At 36.0% G+C, this 19,120-nt stretch overlaps 1 protein-coding gene across 1 annotated transcript in view; it reads right to left on the bottom strand.

The window, feature by feature from the left end:
• DNAH7 (dynein axonemal heavy chain 7) overlaps positions 1–19,120 on the bottom strand; it is a 246,720-nt gene that overhangs the window by 50,645 nt on the left and 176,955 nt on the right. The window contains exons 48-50 of the mRNA XM_030855979.3: positions 9,412–9,602; positions 5,163–5,296; positions 4,095–4,430 (exon numbers count right to left, since the gene is read on the bottom strand). Of these exons, the coding sequence (XP_030711839.2) occupies positions 4,095–4,430; positions 5,163–5,296; positions 9,412–9,602 (661 nt within the window). The remainder of the gene's footprint in view (positions 1–4,094; positions 4,431–5,162; positions 5,297–9,411; positions 9,603–19,120) is intronic.

Genomic DNA, 19,120 nt, shown 5'->3' with positions numbered 1-19,120 from the left:
CCGATTATTATGGCTATTTCATAGTACATACCATAGTAGTTATAACATAAATTTAGTTATAACATATGTTTGGTATTATTAAATAATAATTATTACGAATAGTAATTATCAGAAGACAAAAAAAATGAAATATTTTTATCTCTGAGTAAAAGGAAATTAGAGATAATTTTAGACCAATATTAAGATTCTCAAGCAATTTAGTACTCTGGTGTATAGTCACATGCTTTCTATGCCTTTGTTATAGATATAATTCAATAGTTGCCCAGAGAACACGGGTTACCTAATTTTTTTTTGTTTTTTCCCCCAGCTATATTGAGGTATGATTGACAAGTAAAAGTTGTACATATTTAACAGGTTACCTGATGTTTATCAATGATTGACAAAAAACGATTTCTATGAGAACTCTATCTTTAATTTCTGAATGACAGCTAGCTTCTTACTATTTACTTAAAAAAAAAAAAAAAGGAAGATTAAGCAGGACTCCTAAAAGAGTCTCCCTTGCTGTAGCCACTTCGGAATTCTGTTTGGCAATATTTATTAATCATATTTTTTGAAATTAATTTATTTTCTTTCTTTCTTTTTTTTGGCTGCATTGGGTCTTCATTGCTGTGCGCAGGCTTTTCTCTAGTTGCGGTGAGCGGGAGCTACTCTTCGTGGCGGTGCACAAGCTTCTCATTGCGTTGGCTTCTCTTGTTGCAGAGCATGGGCTCTAGGTGTGTGGGCTTCAGTAGTTGTGGCTCACGGGCTCTAGAGCGCAGGCTCAATAGTTGTGGCGCACGGGCTTAGTTGCTACGTGGCGTGTGGGATCTTCCCGGACCATGGCTTGAACCCATGTCCCCTGCATTGGTAGGTGGATTCTTAGCCATTGCGCCACCAGGGAAGCCTGGCGATATTTATTAAAATGGAAAATATGCATACCCTGTGATCATCAATTGTGTTCCTGTATATATACCTACCATACATGTGTACATACAATACCCACGTACAAGAGTGTACAAGACAGCAAAAATTCATAATAGCCCTAAACTGGAAGCCACCCAAATGTCCTCAACAGTAGAGTGAATGAATAATTTGTGGTATAGTGAAAGGACAAATAAAAATAAGAGGTTTACTTTTTTTACACTGAAAATGTTAAAAAGAGATTTCCCTCTCCTCCTTCTTCTTAGAGAATTTACGTTTGAAAAGTTAAAATTATACATACTTTCTTGACTCTTTGAAATGTGTATAAATTCTTGTGAAAACTAGGCAGGCTTTTGGTCAACTTTATCACCCAGGAATGTCCTTCTCAAAGACCTGAGAGCCATCTTCATGGGCACCTGCCTCCTCATTGCAAAACTACCTCTTGTCACAAAGATAAGACATTTGCTTTTCCTCTGGATGAAGCCAGTTTGCTAACTCAGTTGGTAAAGTCAGGAGAAGATTTCTGTCTTTGCAGTCTCGTAGTGGATTGCCGGTCGATGCTGATCACATTCTGGTTTAATAATTATTCAATAAAAAACTGTTTTCTTTCTCTACTACTTTGTGGAGAAAACTTCTGGATTGGGAGATTTGCTTTTACACTTGCCCAACAATAATGAGCACAGGGAATGCGACTTAACAATGAAACTGAATAAACCACTGCTTTGCACTGTGCAAAACAACACAAATTTCACAATGTGAAGTGCAAGATGCCAGACAAAAAAGAGCACAGGCCATGCGATTCCTTTTATGTGACGTTCTAAAACAGGCAACACTCATCTCTAGTGTTGAAAGTCAGGACAGTGATTACCTTGGGGGATGGGTTATAGTGATTAGAAGGGGACACAGAGTGGTTTCTGGGCTATTGATGACGTTCTATGCCTTGACCTGGCTGCTAGGTACACAGCTGTGCTCACTTAGGAAAATTTATCGAGCAAATACTTCTGACTTCTGCATGTTTCTGTAAAAATATTAATAACTTCAATCAAAGTTTTCAAATGCATTTTTTTCTATTTACTCTTTGGTCCCAGAATTATATTTTTAAGATCACTTTAGTCATAAATATGATTTTCATTGTTTCTACATTAAAGGATTTTAACTAAAAATAAAAAGGCACATTTTGTTTTCTGGATTTCAGTCAAATCTTACATCTGGGGAAAAGAATTTTATTTCCTATAAATCGTAAGGGGCTGTATCATAGTTATGAAGAAGCAGATGTCATATTTGTGGCTGAGTCCTAATTTAATATAATGAGGTAATAAAGGAACCAATAACTATTTTTAAAGCATAAAATTGTCCTAATTTTTAAATCTTGTACACAAAATATGTCTTTAAGAGACAAAGCAAAGAAAGTTTCTTCCCTAGACTCTAGGACATACCTTGATTTTAAACTAATTAAAATGACAGCATTCTGGTGACCTTGTTTTGTTTTGTTTTAATAAATTTACTTATTTAATTTATTTATTTTTGGCTGTGCTGGGTCTTCATTGCTGCATGCAGGCTTTCTCTAGTTGCGGCGCGCGGGGGCTACTCTTCGTGGTGGAGCGCGGGCTTCTCATCGCGGTGGTTTCTCTTGTTGTGGAGCACAGGCTCTAGACGAGCGGGCTTCAGTAGTTGTGGCTCCCGGGCTCTAGAGCACAAGCTCAGTAGTTGTGGCGCACGGGCTTAGTTGCTCCATGGCATGTGGGATCTTCCCGGACCAGGGCTTGAACACGTGTCCCCTGCATTGGCAGGCGATTCTTAACCACTGCGCCACCAGAGAAGCCCAGTGATTTTGTTTTAACCAAGGTAGAAATTAAGAACTGCAGTGAAAAGCAGAACATCACGTACTATGTTGCTCCATGTGATTAGCTCTGTGATAAGTTCTAGGTTCTAGGAATATTAAAAAAAAAAAAATCCTCGCCTCAGGGAATTCAGGATCTAGTGTGAAAACCAAACATGCATGTTGAAGTCAATAATGCAAAGGGCTGGGAACTTTTCTAAGAAAGGTCACTTAAATTTTTGTTTTCTGTACTCATTAATCCTTGCTAACCTTGAAAATGTCAGATACTGGAAGAAATAGAGAAATAAACTAAATATTTTCAAATATCATAATATAAAAAGAAACTTTAAACTCTACCATCATGCATTCCTTCTGTAAAGATACCCTCTTCTTCCCTTTCTTTTCTTTCTCATGGGCAGACATTTGAAAAATTGTTTAAGCCAAGTGTCAATCCAACAGCTTCATTAGCCTCATATACAGGCTTGTAAAATAATGACTGATACTAACCAAAAATTGCTCAGTCTAAGAACATTTAAAATTTAGCAAAATTCTACCATGATAAATGAAGGAATTCAATTTAGATTTCAAGAGATGAGCATTTTGGATTTCTAAAAGATAATTCTTAACTGTGGGTGATAAGCAGTAAATCAAGTTTCTTTTATGGGTATGAACAGTTAGGAAACTGAAGTATCTTGCTTCGTATTGATTGATAAAGTTATAAAGGGCAAAGGTTGCAATTATTTGTTCGAGAAGTAATTTAATGTTAGACTCTATTAAAAACATGTTTTAATACCAACTAAAATTTATCTCACTGACAACAAATAAAATGAAATTTTATTCTCTCAGAGACTTACTATTAAGTAGGTCTTAGTTCCATTACTTACTGCAATACCCAACAGTAAAATAAGGTATTTTATATAAATAAGAATAACAAAATCACAAGATTATTTTTCAAAAACCCTGTTATCTGACAAATTTTATACATGTATATATCAAAATGTGAATATGTAACTTTTCAAATGCAAGCTTACAGAGGTTAAGAGTCATATCTTTTAGGGGGACTACCTCCTCCTTCCACACTTCCCATCATAAATAACTTTTGCAAATGATACACAGAAGTAAATGTTTCCTCTTTTTAGAATTACATTATAATCCCATTATCTATTTAAACAAAGTCCTGGCAGACTGAATTTGGTCACATCTGTTCAATTTATAACCCTCAGATTTATTTCTGGTACAATTATTAATCAAGTTCACTCTAGCTATGTGGCTGTAAGGTGCACACCACTCTTAAACAACAATGAAGGCCACCGATTACTATTTATTTCTCATGCATTAGCTACTATTAGTATTAATTAGTATTGTTTTTACGTACCTTTTTGACAAAATTTCTGATTTCTCTGAATTTTCAATAGACAGGATGAAAAGGTTAATAAACCAGGTCAGTGAGTATTGGTACATGGGATCGATGTTAGCTAAATCAGCAATAGAGAAAAACAGGATGGAGGAATGAATGGCAATAGGTCGATAGCCCATGCGGGTGGCATCAATCTTTTTCTCCGTCTCTTCCGCTACTTCCTGCTTTTGAGAAATCTCATTAGCCAAAGCCTTGGAGGAAGATAATATCTTAATGGCAGTTTCATCTTCTAATATATTGCCTTCCGAAGATGAAAGAACTTCTAAAATCTTGTCTTCTATTTCTTTTAACTGCCTGGAATAAAACAATTTTCTCAGAAGAAGAAATCATTAAAAATCACTTCATGTATATGTTCTTTCATAAGAAACAAAGAGCTTGTAACCTTAAGAAATGCATCACATTGTGACAAATATCCATAACGGTGATGCTGTATAATTAATTTCTTATCTTGCAAAATGTCAAAAAGACAGGCCTTTCTGCTCCACTTCTCTTTCTAATGATCATTTATGTGGTAACTAGAGAGAGAGATGGTAAGCCCATCTACTCTGCCATTAAGAATCTCAGCCCCCAATGAACGGAAAGTATCACTCCATTTATTTTCTGAAATTTTTCATGACTTCTAGAGCATTACCCTTTTTACCTATGATATAGATACTACAAGCAGAAAATGGAATGCAACATGTTCATTCAGACTGCTCCAGTGAAAACAGGTAACCTCAGTTACATAATGAATACTGAAACTTTTGCGCTAAAACTTCATTGAATAGTTGAAAATATATTGCTTTGACTTGTGGCAGGCCTCTGAATTCTTCCAATGCCTAAGAACTTGTATGTAAAAATATACTCTGCAATGCAATTTTCCAAATTAACATAGAGACTCTGTAATACCATATATTTTCCCCTTAAGTCTTTCCATTCAATGCACCTATTAAACCTAACAAAATAGATCTTTAAAATGTACTTTAATTGATTCTAAGTGATCTTGAAACAAGTAAGAATAATTCTGTGTTTTATAACATTTAAAACCTTTTGTTTTCAGCTCCTTGTAATATCAAGGCTTGCTTTTCTTCTTCAAGGTCTGGCCTTTCTCGTGCCACCACAATTCCCAAAAGCTGATCCTGCATTCCCTCTGAAGTGATCATGAAGTTTAATAGTGTCACCTGTAAATGAAAGAGTACACAACAATTGCATCATTATTTCTGTTGAGAAAGCCTCAACAGAGAAAGCCTCTGCTTATACACTTCAAATTCTGATCTTAAAACTGACTCTATTTACTATGGTAGTATCTGTGAAAAGTGGAATTTGTAGAGATGGTGATTAAGGGTATAGGCAAACTGGATTGTTGGATTAAAAACCCACTGAAGTTTCTCATGGTCATAAATGTAATACTTCAGAGGGTTTTGTTTGGTGATCAATTTATTCTTATTTCAAATTGGTCCAATTTCTGACTACCTTTTAATCCCCAAATCAATTAGAATCAGGCTGGAGGCCATCCTTCATATTGGCTGGACTAGCTGATTTATGTTTTAAGGATCCCAGTGGTGTCAAAAAGCAAAGGAGATATTACAAAGAGATGAGAGAAAAAAGAACAATTACTTGTCATAAGTATATACGGTATTCACAATATGACAATCATATTACGTATTATAATGATATATACAATAATATAATCATATTACAACATAGCATATATTATGTTGCATTATATCATCATATTAAAATATGATACTCAGCCACTACTATGAACTAAGGAATATACAGTTCAACAGTGTCCATCAAGATGCAGTCTGCTAACCCTGCTTCATCCCGGTACCTAACGGCTCTTACAGGCAGGTCTCACTCTGTTGCCCACAACTTAAAATACTACCCCTCTGAGAGTCCGCCTGCCGATGCAGGGGACACGGGTTTGTGCCCCGGCCCGGGAAGATCCCACATGCCGTGGAGCGGCTGGGCCCGTGAGCCATGGCCGCTGAGCCTGCGCGTCTGGAGCCTGTGCTCCGCAACGGGAGAGGCCGGCCGCAACAGTGAGAGGCCCGCATACTGCAAAAAAAAAAAAAAAAAAAAAAAAAACTCCCCCTCCTGAGTCTTTCCCATAAGTGGGAAAGTAATCATGCTTAGGTCTCTCTTTTTAAAAAGCAAAAAACAAATCATCCACACAATCCCTTTCAGCTACTGAACCATCTCCCTTTGTGCCTTCATAACTATATAACTGAAAATGTCACTTGTATATGCTTTCTGTCTCTGCCTCATTTCATTCCTCAGCCCTCTACAATCTGCTCTCACTCCTGCCTCCACATACCTATCAATACACACAGCAATAAACTGCAGAAACTTTCTGGCTCTGGTCACCAATGAACCGATAAACACCCGACCTTGGCTTAAGCTGACCTCCCCCGCCCATCTGCTTTTTTAAGCCTCTATTTTGCAGTCTGCCTGCCCTCACGTCTTGAATTAAGGTCTGCACCTATGTCTTGAGCATCACTTCCCATTCCTCCCCCATTCCTCCCTTTCACGTGCCTTTCATTGTAGCTAAGCTGAACTGATTGTGAAATCTCAGACACACACTATGAAACATCTGCACGTGCTTCAGCCCTGACTGACGAATGGGAGAACTTGGGTCTCCCCATCTTCCCTGGTAAGAGAATATTTCCTCTTCGTGAATGGAGTAACTTTGTTTGTGTGAGAAATTTCCTACCTGTGGTCAGGAAGTATGAAACAGCTCCTTGCTGTACCCTTGTGAAGGCAACACCCTCCTCTGCCCAAACCCAGGCACCTTCTCCATGGTGGTGTCCTCGGGTTAAACCGTTCCCCCTGGCTTGCCCCATGGCAGGCCTTGGATGCCACTAAATGTGATTACATAGGCATAATCATAAATTTATATGGAATAATAAGCAACAATTCTTGAAACTGAGCAATTAAAAATGACTCAGTGTTGTTATGCAATTCTCTACTGCTCTGGTCTTTATTCATGGGAAAATTATCATTAATGTTTTCAAGACATTTTTCCTGTTGGCATGAGAAACCAAGTGCACAGGTTACACTCGCTTTACTCTCCAAACCATTGTCACAGTGCTTAGGGAAATGTATGTTTTACAACCTTTACCTCAGGCACAAAGAGGTATTCATTCATATTCCATTAATGTTAGATGTTCTGAGATCAAGATTTTGCAAATCTAGCCATTTGCTCACAAATAAACATTTAAAATCATACAAATATGATTTCATAATTTTATTTTCATTTAGATTCAAAAGAACTATAGCAGCACAATACCATCCCTTGGGTACTTTTGAAAGCAAAAGGTACATAAAAGATCCTAAAAATAAGATCAAGAGGAAATATTTTAATTTGTAAATGAAGGCAAGTAACCGCCTCACTATGTTTTCTAATCCCTGTTTAATCAATCCCAGCAATTAAAAATAATGAAGCAATAAGACATTCTAGGGATCTAAAGGATTTCAATACTGAATCATAAAATAGTTTCCTCTCCACGGTGGTTGATTTATGACTTCTACTATAACTAGTTATTAGTGTACATAAATTAGTATTTATGTCATTTGTGATATTTTCATAAATTTTAATGAAAAGTAAAAAAGGTTTTCCATGCGATTTATTAAAAATTTTTTTGGTAATGCAGCTTTGGGATTTATTTTCTTTTATATGTCATTCTTTTCACATATATTGAAAAGTTAAATAATAGTACTAATAGTTAACTCTCATAACACTATTGCTGGGCCTTACTGTAAGCATTTTACATAGATTATTTAGTCTTCACATCACTCTATGAGATAGACATTTATTATTCCCATTTTATAGACTAGGGAACTGAGGCACAGAGAGGTTAAATAACATGGCCAAAGTCACACAACTGGCAAGTGACAGAGCTGGGATTTGAACCAAGGGAGTCTGGCTCTAGAATCCATGCTCTTAACTACTAGCAGATACTGCCTCTCCTAATAGGTGAACACATGACCCAATTTTTAGGTGTTTAGAAAACACGTTTATTTTAATTAACTGAAAACACTCACTAAGAATGTTCATATTTTAACACCGTGTCTTTCAAACTAAGCTCAAGGGTCACCCCACCTTCCTCCAGTCTTCCTGACTTCCCTAAAGGTCCAGTCTAAAGTGTGTCCCCTATGTCTTCTGAGTTCCTCTATGTCTTCCTAGTCATAAATACTGTCACTTGACATACAGCTTATTTACAGTGTAAGCCTCTCGAGAGCAGGGACCATGAGTATTCACCTTGGAGGGTAGGAATTATGTCATCTTAGTGCCTCCTCTGTCTCTACAGAGAGATGCCCATGTTAATTTAAATATTTCTAATAAAGGACAGTATTTGGACCCTCTGGATAAATCTTACCTCTATATGTTTCTTTCAAAATCTGAATATTTCTTAATGTTCCCTCCTCCTAGCTTCTATAAATGAAAACTATACTTCCCTTCCTCATTCACTCATTCTAAAAACATTTATCAAACATTTATCAAACATTTATCAAGTGCCAACCAGGGCTAAGAATTGGGAATAAAAAATGGACTAACCTCCAGAAGCTTGGTTACAAGTCAACGTCTCAAGTCATTTTATGAACTAACTTTACTTTTTATTTATTTATTTTTTTTGCGGTACGCGGGCCTCTCACTGCTGTGGCCTCCCCCGTTGCGGAGTACAGACTCCGGACACACAGGCTCAGCGGCCATGGCTCACGGGCCCAGCCGCTCCGCGGCACGTGGGATATTCCCGGACCGGGGCACGAACCTGTGTCCCCTGCATCGGCAGGCGGACTCGCAACCACTGTGCCACCAGGGAAGCCCTAACTTTACTTTTTAAAGGAATTTTTAGTATTTTAAAAGAACGAGTGATCTAAAACAGTTCCTTTAAGTAACTATATAAAATCAGATAGCAGCAACCTTATTCTGAGAAAGAAGAATGGAGTTCTGTTCCTGAATTCCCATTCTAAGAATTAGCATATTATCATTTATTACAAAGGAAAAATGTGCATATATGTCATCTATTTTTAACAATGCAAATCTAAGAATAATATCACTTGCAGAAATTAGATTCTCATGGTCTTTTTTCACTGCATACTGAAGGCTCCTTTATTACTTGCATGCACATACAAAAGCAACATTTGGAAATTATTATAGCAATTTCAGGAAATGCCAAACAAGGACAAAATCCATTTTACTTAGGAAGACCTGTTTTTCTTATGGCTCAGGAGGAAAATTCAGCCATTAATTGTAAAATCTGGTAAAGAAACATTTGTTTTAGATACTGGCCTTTACTGAAGTTTCAGGAAGATAATGAGGATTTCTTAGCTTGGTAGTAATATAGAAGCGGAAGTCTGGTGAATACTCAATGGTAGAGTCCCCAAGTCGGATACAGGTACTCCCACCCTGCTTAAAGGTCTGTTTTAGTAGAAGAGGCTCCAGGATCGGATCTAGTTCTTCTCCAACATTTTCTAGCAACACTGGAATAAAGTCAGAAAAATATTTCATGTTATTTTAAATACTGACTGTAAACCTTCAACCCTCCAAATTCTTTCAGCCTTCTAAATTGCTGCTGTTTCTAGTTACGCATAAAACTATTTTTGTCTTCTGAGTATAAAGAAATGATGCCATACCATCATGAAAAATTCCACAAATGACAAATGCCGGAGAGAGTGTGGAGAAAAGGGAACCCTCCTTGTAAACTGGTGCTGCAGCCACTATGGAGAACAGTATGGAGGTTCCTCAAAAAACTAAAAATAGAGTTGCCATATGATCCTGCAATCCCACTCCTGGGCATATATCCAGAGAAAACTCTTAATTTGGAAAGACACATGCACCCCATTGTTCATTGCAGCACTATTTACAATAGCCAAGACATGGAAACAACCTAAATTGTCCATCAACAGATGAATGGATAAAGGTGTGGTACATATACACAATGAAATACTACTCAGCCATAAAAAGTGAAATGCCACTTGCAGCAACATGGGTGGACCTAGAGATTATCATGCTAAGTGAAGTAAGTCAGAAAGACAAATACCGTATGATATCACTTATATGTGGAATTTAAAATACGACACAAATGAACTTATCTATGAAACAGAAACAGACTCACAGACATAGAGAACAGACTTGTGGTTGCCAGTGGGGACGTGGGTGGGGGAGGGATGGATTGGGGGTTTGGGATTAGCAGATGCAAACTGGTATATATAGAATGGATAAACCACAAGGTCCTACTGCATAGCACAGGGAACTATTATATTCAATATCCTGTGATAAACCATAATGGAAAAGAATGTGAAAAAGAATGTGTGTGTAGATATATATCTGAATCACCTGGCTGTATAGTAGAAATTAACACCACCTTGTAAATCAACCATACTTCAATAAAATAAATTTTAAAAATAAATAAATAAAATAAAATGGGTAATTGCCAAAAGGAATAATTTTAAAAAGAAATGATGCCATAAAAATAAATGGATGTATGTGGAAAGGGCTTCACTGGTGGGGCTATCTGGTCATCCTGCCTGCTTCCATAGTCTTAGTCAGAGTGCTACTCAGGACTCCCCCTGGATCTGGGATTCACTATATGCCTAAGTATGATGGCAGTGAGGTATAAGACACCAGAGAAAAAGCATTTCTAGTTGTAGTTACTTTAACGGTTATTATATTTTTTAATTACAAAAGTAACTCACACTTATTGTAGAACACGTGGAAAATATAGAGAAAAAAATAAAGAAATGTTAAATTAATTAAACAAGGAGGCCATTAGACTGAGACAGCTGTAAGGTGTGGTAGCTTACATAAATAAACCAAAATTTAAGCCTGTAAATGCCTCAAGGTTATGAAATCAAAACTCGAAGGACAACCAATCACAAGCAGCCAAACAGGCTTTAAACTGTAGTCAAATAGTTTCCTTTCTTTGCTTCCTTACTTTTTCTGTACAGTATACATCTTTCCCCAGCTCCTGTCGGAGGGACGCTCCTTATCACTTTTGGTTTGGCACCGCCTGGTTTAAATGGATTTTTGCTCAAACTCTCAAAATTTTTGATATGCCTCACTTTCAACAGATGAAAGTGAAAAACAACCTCTAGTCATATTTTCTTAATCTTTCCCTCCCCAAAATATTTTACATAATTTATTCATAGTATATATAACTTGATAGAAAAATGACATAAAGCTACATATGAATTTAAATATCTTTCTTTTCAGTATTTTTTATTATTTTTTTGCGGTACACGGGCCTCTCACTGTTGTGGCCTCTCCCGTTGCGGAGCACAGGCTCCGGACGCGCAGGCTCAGCGGCCATGGCTCACGGGCCCAGCCGCTCCGCGGCATGTGGGATCTTCCCGGACCGGGGCACGATCCCGTGTCCCCTGCATCAGCTGGCGGACTCTCAACCACTGCGCCACCAGGGAAGCCCAGTATTTTTTATTTATCTTTTTCTATACACAGTTGAGACTAAACAATATATCTAATTTCATATCCTAATTATTTTGTTTGACATTATAGCATAAATATTTTCCCATGTTACTAAAAAAAAAAAACAATAAACATGCTTTTAATTACTGCATAATAGTCTATAATATTAATGTTCTCTCATTTTTAACCAATACTCCATTATTAGATATTTGGATTGTTTCCTGTTCTCAAGATTATAGGTAGCACCGTCTACAAAATCTTTGTGTTATACAGTATTTTCTTATGATAGCATTCTAGAAAGGGAATCCCAGATCAAAGACCAGTGACATTGCTAAGGTACTTGATACATTTGCCAAATTGAAGTCTTACATTTTGGTGTTTGGGGTGCTACCATAGCCAAACTCGAATCATGGCATTTTGTAGGAGTCCCTCAAGGGACGGGATGTGCCCTCTGGATGGGAAATCAGCAGCTCAGGGCATTGGGATGACAGGTATTTGGATCTCTGTTGCAGCACTTCTTCCCACAGGTTACTCCTGGCTAAATAAAGTCCTAAAATTGTCTTGTCAATTTCCTTCACTGCTGAGACTTTAACAAAAACAGGTATGTCAGATGATTTTTAAATTCATTATAATTTTCTGCTTGAATAAAATGATTATTTTTCATGGGTAAATAATATGAGTGCATCATAGTATATTAAATACATTAATCTATTATTTAGATTGTTCCCATTTTTCCAACTGTTAATACTGCAGTGAACATCTTTTTGAATAAACCCCTGTGTTCATCTCTGATCACTTAACCAGGCTGGAGTCCTAGAAGTGCAATTAATGGTCAACAGTTACAAACATTTTAAAGGTTTTTTTATATTGCCAAATTACTTTCCTGAAAGGCTGTAGAGGTTTCAGAGTTGCAATAAGCACTCACTCTGCTGTTTTTAAACCTGTTTTTATATAATATCACTGTACTTACGAACACTAGGCATCATGTTGGCATTTTATTTTGTCATTATCCTCACAACTTTAAAAAGCATCAGGGGACTTCCCTGGTGGTGCAGTGGATTTAAGAATCCACCTGCCAATGCAGGGGACATGGGATTGAGCCCTGGTCTGAGAAGATCCCACACGTAGCGAAGCAACTAAGCCCGTGCGCCACAACTACTGAGCCTGCGCTCTAGAGCCTGTGTGCCACAGCTACTGAGCCCACATGCCATAACTACTGAAGCCCGCGCACCTAGAGCCCGTGCTCTGCAACGGGAGAAGCCTCTGTAGTGAGAAGCCTGTGCACAGCAATGAAGAGTAGCCCCTGCTCTCCGCAATTAGTGAAAGTCCGCACGTAGCAACGAAGACCCAACACAGCCAAAAATAAAAGAATAAATTAATTAATTTAAAAAATCTATCAAATATTATTACCCCAGTTTTACAGATGAGGAAACTGAAGCAAGGCGACTGTAGTAAAATTTTCAGTTAAATCATCTCGTGAATGACAAAGCAGGAACTCGAACTAAGCAATCTGGCTCCTTACACAGCTCTCTTAACCACTGTGTGATACTGCCAGCATTAAATGTTATATTCATGACTTTTACAATTTGATAGGTAAAAAATATTGTTAAAATCTGTATTTTGGGCTTGATGTTTTAGGTGCTCTTTGGCTAATTATACTTTTTCTTCTAGAAACTGTATGCTAAAATATTTGCCCATTTTCCTATCGTGGGGCATGTTTTCACCATTAGGTTCAGCGGCAAGTGATTAAAAAACCCCAAATAACAGTGACACGAACAAGAAGGAATTTATATCTCACGTAAAGAGGAGCCTGAGGTAATCTGTCCAAGACTGGAAGGACAGTGTGTCTAAACTGTCAGAGACCCAAGTTCCTGCCATCTTGCTGCTTCACCATTTTTGGCATACAGCTTTACCTCTTTGGCCAAAAGAGCCTTTCAGAGAACATGCACATTGCAGCCATCAGAAAAAAAAAGAAGAAACAGAAAAGGAAGAAGTATCCTTTAGGGATACTTTCTGGGGATCACAAATGGCACTTCCACTTACATCTTGATGGCCAGACCACAGTCACATGATGACAGAAGTTAGGAAATGTATTCCTTTACTCTGAATTCAATGTGCCCAGGTAAACACAGGGGGTGCTAATAGTAAGGAGATGAGAACAGTTATTAGGGAACACTGGGCACCAACTGTCACAATGTGCTAGTTTTTTAAACTTTATTTGTATTTTTTTAATATTGTTGATATTCTCTCTTAAGTTTCTTTTATATAATGTTTCTTGGATTAAATTATAAATTTGTAGAGTCAAATCTATTATCCTTTTCCTTTTGTATCTTTTTCCATTGTGTATTTTCTTAGAAAGTTCTTTCCCATCAAAGACAACTTATTCCCCTATGTTTTCTTTTAGCATTTATGTCTCCTCTTTTTTTCTTTCATATTTAACTCTTTAATTCATCTGGAGCACATTTTGATGTAAGATGAGACTATGACTTGATATGTTTTTTCACAAAACCAATTTTTGCAGCACCATTTGCTGAATGAACTATCATTTTCCATTGTTTTATAACGCTTACCTTCTAATGCATTAAAGGCTTACATGTATCAATATTAGAGTTTATTCCAGAACAGTTAATTCCAAATTTACTCTTCTTCTGAATTTTTATTGCCTCTGTACTTTCTTCTAGGCTAACTTTAGAAGTAATAACTAGTATTATTTCTAAAACGTTTATTTCTGAAAGTGTTGACATCTTCGCAACATTTAGTTTTCCTATCAGTGAAAAAATGATGTCTTACTCAAGTCTTTTTTGTGTGTGTGAAATTTTCTCATTTTTTTCACTATGCATTGTTAAAGTCATTCTAAGTTTTTGTTTTAGATAGCTTTTCAGTTAATTCTTTTTGGTTTTCTAGATGAAATATATTATCTACAAGTATGATAATATTGTTTCCTCTTTACAAATATTATAGCACTCTCATTGAAAAGAACTTTCCTAATAATGTTAAACAATAATAGTGATAATAGATATCAATTTCTCATTTTTATTTTTACATGATCAGACTTTTAAAATCTATTAATTTGCTAGAGTGTTATGGACTGAAATTCTGTTTATGAAATATTATAACATATAAGTTTTGTTTAATTGCCTCAACTTTTATTAACAATTTCTGCATAAAATCTAATATTTAAATTATTCTTTACTAAAAAATGATATACAATTTCATCCCTTATTCTCCCTAAATTGTTTTAGTTTCACAACGAATTAAGAATGTCTACATTAATATGTATAAATGTCTTTTCTCAAAGCTAAAATATACACTATAAAACTTAAGTATTACAGACTTGATTCTTTTCCCTAAAAGTGAAAATTTATTTCCTCACCAGTAGAATAAAGTCTTAAGCCTGTTAGGAAAGATTTCTATAGCATCCAGATTTCAAAGAAATATGTTCTCAGCATTGAGTATTTACTGCATTATAAGCCTTACTGGAAAAGCAAAAGTATTCTAAGCTTGAAAACAGAAAAAAGCAAAAACAAAAAAACCCAAAATCCATATATACATGAATTACCCAGAATGCTCTCCTTAATTTATTGACCCTAACTTTTGATTTATTTTACTTTTAATTAAATCAAAGTATGTTTCATGTTAAAATACAGGAGAAAATTTATGAGACAGCCTTCTCTTCATATTTCTATCATCAAAGTTAACAGTATGCTGGTTTATGTAAAAACCTCCTTTCTCATTCCCAAAAGCCAGCCCATCACAGTATTTGCAAACCTTGTGGGAAGCCAAGACTGGGAATCCAAACACATGGCTGCTAATGCCTTTGAGTAAGGCAGATCATCTTGCTCAAAGCAGTTGTTCTTAGCAACAAAGAGAAACAAGTATTCTTTTCATATTTCTTTTGCATTTAGGACATTAACTGATATCAGTTTTTAAATTATGAATTATCTACATTATCCTATGTTAGACTTCAGATTAATAGGAAAAAATCTGCATAGTATGTTCAGCTGTGCAGCATATTGTATTCAAAGTAGATTAATCAATTACTGGGTACCCTCAAAGAGCTGGAGTTGAGAAACATTTATGTACACAATAGAAATCTGTAAAAACCATAGAAACCTGTACAAGCTTCAGTGCTGGCAGTTCATCGGAGAGGTTAAGAGAGATGTCACAGAAAAAGGTGTTTGAGCCTCATCTTAAAGGGTGAAATTTAAAGTAATTCACCAAATGGATGGAAGAGCACAGACGAAAGCTAAGAGATGAGAAACAACCCCATGTTGTTATATGTACTGCCTGCCCCCGTGTATCCTGTACTCCCATCTAATCCTCACCCCACGTGTAATCTCTGTCTTGCTCTTTAAACCAATAAGCTCCAAGACAGCAGAGATCAAGTCTGTCTGTGCGTGCTCTGTTTTCAGTGGCACATGCTAGTTGCAAAATAAATATTTGTTACGTGAATGAATAATGAACAAAGAAATGAGCAAATGAAAGAAACATTGAGCTAGAAGTAGTTTCGCCTCCCTGATACGTTATATGCAAGGGCGGAAGAAAAGAAAGTGCTAGGAGATAAGATAAAAATAAGGAAGGCTCAGATAATGCTGGGTTTTGCTCTAAATGCAAAGAGTTTTTTTTCATGGAGTTAATGGAAAGCCATTAAAAGCTCCTCTGTACAAGTTGATTTCTTTTTAAAAATTAAAAAAATATTCTTGTATTCTTCCAGTTTTATTGAGGTGTGAACAAATTGCCTTATCAGCAATATTAACATAACATCCTATGCCCACCTTATCCACTGGTGTAGCTAATACAGATGTACCTCTGTTTTCTAGAACATTGGCTTTCAAACATTTTTTTTTAAGCAGCAGGATACTTTTTTCACAGAGGATTTTATCTTTAAACTCAATATAAACAACAAAAAAAGGGAGGCCTGCTCTGGTTGAACCCGAGGCAGGTGGGTGAAGCCAAAACCTCTGCCTTCTCTACCCAGGCTGCCTGCGAGGGATGAGAGATCAGAAGCCACTGTCCTGGAATAAGTCAAAATCTAAGGAGAACTTCTTAAATGGAAGAGTCTTTAACTGCTTATGTTTTAAAACTGTAACAGTAGCTGATCCTTTTACTTGAAGATTAAATATAAAAATAGTTACAAAATCTGCCATCTGTTTCTCTCTCTATCATAGATTTAAAACTTTTCACTTCTCTCTGATGATTAATGTTAGAAGGCATTGTGAATTATCATTATCCATTTTTAAAGTTATTTCATTCCAAAAAGTAGGTTAAAGCAACTGTGAGTGACACAGTAAACAATGAACAAAGGCAGAAGACTTGGGGACTAGTTTTAAGACTCCCCTTAACTAGAGATACAGTCTTAGTTAAGCCACGTAACTAACATTCTCTGTCACCCTACCTTATTAATAAAATGTAGTGGTTATTAGAATTACTATTGGATTTCAGATTTTTATGGCCACAACTCCAAGTAAGAAATACATTTTAAATCTTTATCAACCACACACATATGCATAAAACTTCTAAAATTTCATGAAGTAATGCTTACCTTTACTCCATGCTATGCAGCTTTATATGTTCTATTCCACTGCGTTTCATTCAAAAACGCTGGTCATGACCCATTATGTGGGTTCTCTCTCCCACAGTTGTGACCCATAGTTTGAAAAACACTGGACAGATTGTATGGCCCTTTCCTCTCTAAAATGATGCAGTACTAACATCAATATATGTGACTGTGATCACACAGATCTTCAAAATGTCAAGCACATGGTAGATGCTCAATTATTACTTGTTTTTACTGTGTCAAGGAAATTCTTTGAATATTTAAGTTAAATTAAGTAATTTTAATTGAAGTATTTAAGGTGCCAATCCCTTCAAGAAATTTTCCCTTACATAGAACAGTATGGAGGTTCCTTAAAAAACTAAATATAGAACTACCATATCAACAGCAATCCCACTCCTGGGCATATATCTGGAAAAACCATGTTTCGAAAAGGTATATGCACCCCAATGTTCATTGCAGCACTATTTATAATAGCCAAGACATGGAAGTGACCTAAATGTCTATCAACAGAGGAAGAGATAAAGATGATGTGGTACATATATAAAATAGAATATTACTCAGCCATAAAAAAGAATGAAATAATGCCATTTGCAGCAATATGGATACCTAGAGATTATCATATTAAGTGAAGTAAGTCAGACAGAGAAAGACAAATATCATATCACTTATACATGTAATCTAACAAAATATGATACAAATGAACTTTTTTACAAAACAGAAACAGACTCACAGACATACAAAACAACCTTCTGGTTACCGAAGGGGAAATGTGAGGGGAAGTGATAAATTTGGAGATTGGGATTAATATATACACACTACTATATATAAAAGAGATAACTAACTGTAGCACAGGGAACTCTACTCAATATTCTGTAATAACCTATATGGGAAGAGAATCAAAAAAAGAATGGATGTATATATATATGTATAACTGATTCACTTTGCTGTACACCTGACACTAACACAACATTGTAAATCAACTATATGTCAATAAAAATTAAAAGAAAAATCTTCCCTGATTGCTCTAAATATTCATAGCTCACATCTGTGTCTTTCTTATTATACAAAATAATTATGTATGATTCTAATATAATTAAGAGATAATAAAAAAGAGATAATATACATAAACCACACAGTAAATCCCCAAACAAAAAATATAAATTGAGCTTATCAGACACTGTCGTAAGTACCCAAATTACAGTAACTCATTTCTTCCTCACACTATATGGTCAAAGTATAAATGGGGAAACAGAGTCTCAGAAAGGTCACTGCAACCAAGTACTAAGTAACAGAGGCAGGTACTCTGATTCCAGAAGTGCACAGTGGTCCTAAGAAGGGTTAGTTCTATTTTTATAACAGTTACATATATTGTCTGATCCTGCCCATTTAACAAGCAAGACATTTGATAGTAGAGAGCAGTTTGTCCCTTTTTTTGGTAACTCCATATCATTATACTATACTCCAAGAACACCAGATGGATGAATGAAATACTATTTGTGTGTCTGTGTGTCCATATATATAAACACAACATTTTGTAGGTAGACATAGTTTTTTTCATTTCATGCTCACCCAAACCAAGCCTAAAATTGTAATTAATATTTTAAAGGCTAACTCATTATTAATATGCAAAAATAAACTGTCTGTAAGTCTATTTGGTATATCTCTTTTGATTCTTCCACGTAACACTCATTCTATTAGCAACTGGGATTTGCCAAACTTGTCCTGGGGCTAAATATATTGTCCTTTCATAATGTTGGCAATTTACTTGGTTAAGTAAATAGTCAAAATTTGATAGGTAACATGAATTTAAAATGTGACTAATAAGCCCAACATACTTAAATCATAAGCATTTTGGTTTTTGTTTTGACAAATGTGACCTGTGCATAGAGCTTCACTGAAAAATTCTCATCATGTTCTTAATCTCTCCATTGTAAATGGCAGGTAATAGCCACGTAAAATGTGCACTCACTTCTCTGCCACTTTTGTAGGATAAGTCGAGAGAAGAACAAAGAGATAGTT

Source organism: Globicephala melas, chromosome 7, assembly GCF_963455315.2.
Source record: "Globicephala melas chromosome 7, mGloMel1.2, whole genome shotgun sequence".
Classification (NCBI taxonomy): Eukaryota; Metazoa; Chordata; class Mammalia; order Artiodactyla; family Delphinidae; genus Globicephala; species Globicephala melas.
This window is presented reverse-complemented; position numbering and strand designations above follow the sequence as displayed.